Source organism: Mastomys coucha, unplaced genomic scaffold, assembly GCF_008632895.1.
Source record: "Mastomys coucha isolate ucsf_1 unplaced genomic scaffold, UCSF_Mcou_1 pScaffold19, whole genome shotgun sequence".
Classification (NCBI taxonomy): domain Eukaryota; kingdom Metazoa; phylum Chordata; class Mammalia; order Rodentia; family Muridae; genus Mastomys; species Mastomys coucha.
The window spans coordinates 9461805-9468858 of NW_022196901.1; the positions used below are offsets into that span (position 1 = coordinate 9461805).

Consider the following 7054-nt stretch of genomic DNA (forward strand, 5'->3'; position numbering starts at 1 on the left):
TTCTTCCCAATATTGTGCTTTTCATGTCCTGGTATGTCTATATTATTCTTGGATTGTACATAATTACTTTTAAAATATCTACTGCCTGAAATGTCATACTGAAATGAGAATCTGAATGACAAACTCATTTCTGAATTCTTATTTTCTGAAAATAATTATTCTTAGTTTCTTTCACAAAGTAAATGGCCAATTTTGTCTCAAAGACTATTCCAAAGGATTTTCTAAAAACACATGGAGGAATCTGAGAGCTTCATAAGTACTAGATGTTTAGTTTAACAGTCACTGAATTATTAATTTATTTTACAGTGTCCATATGTTTTCCATAACACACACAGAAAGGTAAAAGGCCATAGAAAGGATTTGAAGAAACATACAATACAAGTATGAAAAGAGTAAAACTGCACGATTTTGAGGTGTTCAAAGGAATGGATCACTGTGGTAAATGCTTTGAAATTGCCCTATACTCACTTTGAGGAAGTGAAAAATTTTAACATCAATAGTATTTGTTCTTCCATTGAGTTTGAGTCTTTTTTTTTTTTTAAAGATTTATTCATTTATTACATGTAAGTACACTGTAGCTGTCCTCAGACACCCCAGAAGAAGTCATCAGATTTCATTACGGATGGTTGTGAGCTACCATGTGTTTGCTGGGATTTGAACTCAGGACCTTTGGAAGAGCAGTCAGTCCTCTTAAAGGATGAGCCATCTCTCCAGCCCTACTTTGAGTCTTAATGAAATAGCTATGATCGTCTTGCGTTAGCCCCATAGCAATCTTAGGTAGGTATCAGTTGAATAAGGGTATTAATTTTAGTAATTAATGCACAGACCCTACATTTACTTTCCCCGCCCTTAGGTAAAGCTGATAAAGTTGTTATCTGTGTTCTGGTTCCTTGGATTCTGGAACAGAGTGAAATGCTTGTGAAGTTACAGTATGTCACAGTTAGGTCTGTAGCTCATCTCCCCTGGCTTTTAAAACATGCAAGCGCCTACAAAGACCACCCCGTGTTAAAAGTCTACATACTTCATGTTCTTTCAGTGTTAAGTGCTGTTTAGAGTTTGTTATCTTTTTTGAACCTTGCAAATCTAATTATTTATAATCTCCAGTGACATTTACATTTTGCTAAATATACTCTGCTTGTCCTCTTCTAAACATGGGTAAAGAATTGTCTAGTTGGGCTTTTTGCTTATATAGAGTGTAGGATATTGGAATGACCTAAGTTATCTTTTTGTTATAATCATATGATTTTAAGCACATAATTCTGACAACCTGTCCACAGCCATTGCTATATATAAAATGAATAAGAGGGAAAAGTGGTCACAGCTGATATAATTTGTTTACCATTTAACTCTCAGCTGTCAGACCAAACAGTTATTACAGCTTATTGCTATCTTGAAATCATATAATGAATTTCCATGCCAGCAGCTCTAGAATGTTTGGTTTAGTTTTTGAAACCGATTGAAAGTACATTGAAAAGCTTACCTAATGTGTTAAGTTTATTTACACAAACATGGTGTCATGAAAATAAACTCCGAGAGTGCACAACACTGACTTCCAAGGTACTTCACATCCCGTGTTGTTAATGCCTGCGTTACCCAGACCCACCAAGTAGAGAGTCTCAACTTCACCTACAGACACCTCACTCAGAAGACCATACCTTGACCTTTAATCTTTCTTAAATGTGAGGTGAGATATATGTTTTTGCATTAGGAAAATAAATCTTCGGCAGATTTTTTTTTTCATACTAACTCATTTATGAAACGATGGAAAAATGACATACCCCCTCCCCGCCCTATCCCCATCTCCCACCCCGGGCTCTTAAAATACTCACTTTCCTCAAAAGAGTCAAAACTAACATTTCTAAGATGGAAAATGCGGAAAGCTTGAATTGTGAACAAGGATCTGTGGAAACAGTGAACAAATTAATTTGGCTCCTGGATAGTGGCAGATTTAGAGTGTGGATTTATTCAAAGATCACTCTTGGTGAGTGAGCATTTCAAAGTCCTTCCTGAGGCCGTGGCTCAGCCCTTCACATGCTCAAATAATCAGAGTATTCTGCAGGTCTTCCTGGCCCCGCCCCGTCAGGGTGAGGACCTGTCTCCCTAGCCTGGCGGGCGGGTCAGAGCCGGAGAGAAGCGGCGAGGCACGTGGGCTGGAGACACTTCCTAGAAACGCGCGCCGGCTCAACCCTGCCCGAACTTTGCTGTAAACAGAGCGCTGACAGGCGGCATCCCCGCTGGGTGGATCCCGCGCTCCAGGCGCAAGTGGCACTTCTTGCTTTTAATTATCGAGAGGAGAGGCGAATACGAACTAGCTGCTCGGCAAGTCAGTGCAGGAGACTCACTTCTGGGAGGCTTGCGGGGAGGCTGGGGGAAGAGCTGGGGGAGGCTGCTGCTCTGCTCCGGCTGTTTTCTCAATGAATAGCTGGCGGGGAGACTGAAGCTAGCCACAGCCTCCTCCTCACTCCGCGGCTGGGTGACGGCGACAGCTCCAGCCGGGACCTGGCTCTCAAGACGCGCTCCTTGGAATGTCCTCTTGCTCCGTGCTTCTAACCCACCGGACCCCAGGACAGAAAGGCTTAGCGGATCCAAATATTGCCCGGCAATTGGGAATGGTATTTTCTGATGACAACCCCTTCTGGTTGTGACAAAGCCTGTCGCCCGCAGTTGCCCCTGGAGGGAAGTACTAAGTAAAACTCAATCTTGTCTTAAAGTGTGGCTGCAGGGGCCAGAGGAGAGCCAGCACGCACCATGGCACCGGCCGGACACATCCTCACCTTGCTGCTCTGGGGTCACCTGCTGGAACTCCTGACCCCAGGTCACTCCGCGAACCCCTCCTACCCCAGGCTACGCCTGTCACATAAAGGTAGGTTACCTTTCCTTATCCTTTTGTTAGGAAAATGCCCAAATGGAAAGTCACTTAACACAGGTCCGTGATCCCTCCAAGACCCCCAAAGTGCACCTGAAACATATTGCAACACTCACCCAGGATTGTAAGCACCTCGAGTTAACATATCCTACCTCATCTGGAAAAAGTGTTAAATCGCATGCCAACTTGGAGGTGTTATTTTTGCCCTAGAAATATCAGATATTATTCTGGAGAAGTTCACTCACCGCTGTGCAGAACTGAGAAGGTGGGGCGCAGTTGCTAATAGCTGGAAAGGCTAAATCCACCAAGTGAGCTGTAGGTACTGAAATACCACTACTTACATTATGGGAGGCATATGGGACAGGCTTTGAAAGTAGAGACACACTTTGTTGTTGCTGCCGTCGTTGTTGTTGGATGTTTTGTTTGTTTTCTTTTTAATGAGATTGAGAGATAAAAAGAAAATTCCTGAGGAAAAAATGATATCATCCCCGTGTAATTAAAATGACTAACAGATAATACAAATTAGCCTTCACACTGAGTTGGTTATTAGAATATTTTAATGTGTGGCAAAATAAAGTGGTTTATTGGCAATCGTGGTAAAGTGACTTATGATTAAATATTACTATGGACTAGCTGTTTCTTTTAAGTGTGCATTCATCTATTTTTACTGAATGCTTAGCAGAGTATTTATTTTATTCTACACCCAGACAGTTCCATCATATTCATAAATAAATGATCAAAAGATAGGTTTTGCATCGGGACCAGTCAAAGCCAATCATAAGTCCTCCTGTCACCAAACAAATAAGGAGCAAAACCCGTTTTAAGAGGAAGTGATTTTGTTGACTTAAAAGGAATTTGGAATAAATTATTGGGAATGAAGTATTCATTACCACCACCAATTAAGACAGAGAACAGATGCAGTAATAAGGATTACATAAGAGCAATTTTATTCAGCCTAGTAAGCTCTTAAATTGTCTTTCACTATGGAAAGAAAGAACAGAACCTGCGTTTCTGAATACAAGATAAGACTTTTTAGCAGAGGATGGAGCCAGAAGATCTGAGTTATGTATGACATAAATGGCCCTTTTGTCTTTTTATTGGACAGCAGTAAATGTAATGGTGACTGTAGAAATTTCTCATCTTAATACTTAAAATTATGGGCATTTTCTTGATTTAAATAATGTTCTTGTAACATTCTGTACTAGGTACCAAAAATGTGTTAAGTATACAAACACAATACATTTGTAACATATTTAGGATGTAGTGTCCAGCATTAGCACATGCCTTTTATTTGGGACGATATATTATGATGGATAGCAAAGTCTCTATTTCTAAGACATTATAACAAAATACATCAGAGTGCAAAATTTGACAGGATGGAATATGGAGAAATGAGGATGCCAGAAAAGAATAAGTTGATTCTGTATCTTATGAGTGGTATTTATCTTAGAGCTATTATGAAGCTGTTATTTCTTCCCCATTTATTTTTCTGAGTGTACAGTGTTGCTATATATGAAGCCTACAGTTCTTCATATTGATTTTATGAGAAAAACAAAATCACAAGATTTACAGGAAAATGTATGGAGGTGGGAAGTACACTGTTAAGTGAGGTGAACCAAACTCATGCAAGCAAGCACTGCATGTTCTTTCTGAAATGTGGATCCTACCCTAGAATATATGTACTGTATGTATGTAAACAGCGAGTAAGCATGACTAACTATAGGTATAGTGTAAGACTTAGAAGCAGAGAGCAAGGAAGGGTGACATTAGGTAATCAGGAAGGATGGAATGTAGGCAAAGGGACACATGAGTCATGAAAGGATACAGGGCTTGTTTTTCTCCCTTCTAGTTTCAACCTTGCCATATTTTTTTTTCTTCCTTTTTTGTGGTGGATAACTCAACAAAAATGAAGAGAAAAGAGAAGACCAATGGATAGGCTGTTGGTTTTGACATGCTGCTCTTCTGTTAAGCCTTCTATTAACTTACACCTCAGGCAGACGTGGCTTTTGATGGCTCCGTATCAGTATGTTTTCCAAACTGTCTCATTTGATTTTGCACAGGAGAGCTTATAAATTGGTCAGTGTACCAAAATTCCATGGTACAGTCAAGCTCATTTAAATATTTTTTAATCAAGCTCATCTTCAAGATGTCTCTCTTAATCAGGGAAATAAGTGTAACTGATTTTATGAGCCATGTCATATGTTGTGGAGAGGATCTGCATGTGTGTGCTAGACAGAAAACTCTCACAAGATTTCTCTTTGGCATTTCTTCTCCGTTTCTTGGGACTGGCTAAATAGACAATTGTATGGTGATGGCTTTATATGAAGACAGTGTAGTGATATCTTGGAATAAAATGTTCTTACTTGTGAAATATAGTTAGGATAGTCAGCTATGAGATCACACCAGAGAAGTAACCTGGAGCAGCACATGCTTGCTGTGCCACAGGTTCCTCAGTGCCAGGGAAAGCAAGGAATGTCAGAGCAAGGACATGTAGTTCAGTCAGCACAAAATGAACCATTCTCCACACTCTGGAATTCAGAAGACGTTCCAAGAGTCTTCAAATATTAGGAATCATGCAGTGCAAGTTAATCTTCTCAAGTATTGAATGGTGGCAGTAATTTAGGTTTTTCAGTAGCAGGAGGAATGAAGTGATTAATATTACCAATGGTTGTTCAGTCTTTCAAAGTAAGATATACAGGCGTATGTCACACAGCACCTCTGTACTGCTACCTGATCCTATGGGGTGACCTGGTCAGCTCCCTAGAGGGCCCATCGTGTGTGCCACCATCATTCTTCTCATGGCAGTGGTCTAGGACCCGTGGAAGGACAGCAATTTACTTTTACTCTCCACTTCTAAGATCATAGCAACAACAACAACAACAACAAAAAACAACTTTTTTTTTTTTCTGAGGAGGTGGTTTAGCTATTATATACAAAGCTTGTCTTAATTTCTAGAAAAGTATATTCACAAACATGTCTAGAGACTAACTGATCTTTCTTTTTTTTTTCTCATTTGCTTTCTGTTCAACTCTACTTCTGACAATGGTCTGCTCTTAAATAGACCTCTGCAGAAGAAGGCTTCTAAGTAGAAAGACAGAATGGGATAGAGCGAGCACCCTCTATCTAGTTTCCAAGCATTCTTCACCTGCGATGGGATGGTCTTCAGTCCTCAGTTTTTCTTACCATCTCAGTCCATCTTATTATTTAGAAAATGTGTCAATTTGGGGCAAATAGAGAACATGAAAGGACCAGGTAACTACTATTCTGGGAATACATGCATCTCTTGATGAGTTTTCTAAGAACAAATAAGTTTAGTTAGCAAGTGAAAACATTAAAAAAAAAAAAAGGTGACAAGATGCTATCTCCCCCTGAAAGAATTTTTCAGTCAAAATTTGAGTTGAAGTTGACTATATAAGGCAAAAGATTTAAAGTACAAAGGTAGTCATACATCGTGTGCATCATAGTCCTTTATTCTAGCTAATGAGCCTAATATTGGTGAGATTAATAGAGAACTTTAAAACTGTTTGTGATTCTCCAGAAAGAGCAACTGGAAAGAATGAGGAGGAGTCCTGGTGAACTGAGTTGCTCCATGATGATATCTGTTCTTTCCTTATCTGTCACCATCCTGCATTAATGAGGTTACTGGGAAGGCAAAAATAACCTTCTCGAGAATGGAGCTGAGAGAAGGAACAAACAAAAAAACAAATTCGCAAAGAACCAATCACCGGAACTGTAGAAAGTCCTAGTCAACTGAGACTCCAATCAAGGACAGTCAATTAGGAGAGTCTGGAAGATAGGAGTTCAGTCCCCCTGAGAAGTGGCAGTCACAGGAGATGCAAGGAGTGATTGCTTCAGCAAGACAGACTTCTCTAGGATGTTTGGGGAAGAGGCAGTTAAGTCAAGATATGTTGACATTATCAATGGGGATGTAGGCTTTGAACAGATAGATAACCATGCACATAAAACTTGCAAGTGTTAATCAGTATGACTGTATTAAGGCATTTTAACTCTGTCCACCCAGATCTTTCGTAGTTCAGAGAGCTCAGGATTGGACATCAGGAGCCTCCACTCCACGTTCTACTCTTTCTCTTAATAATGGCAGTTCCTGAATCAATGTGAAAAGGACTGATTTTCATGGTGCCTTCCCTGCACATCTCACAGAGGGTTAGAGAGGATCTACTGTCAGTA

General features: G+C 40.0%; 1 protein-coding gene across 1 annotated transcript in view; it reads left to right on the forward strand.

Annotated features, from left to right (window-relative positions):
• The first annotated feature begins 2140 nt into the window (after positions 1-2140).
• Positions 2141-7054, forward strand: part of Sema3e (semaphorin 3E) — a 233450-nt gene continuing 228536 nt past the window's right edge. The window contains exon 1 of the mRNA XM_031380019.1: positions 2141-2863. Coding sequence (XP_031235879.1) covers positions 2749-2863 — 115 coding nt within the window. The 5' untranslated portion in view covers positions 2141-2748. The remainder of the gene's footprint in view (positions 2864-7054) is intronic.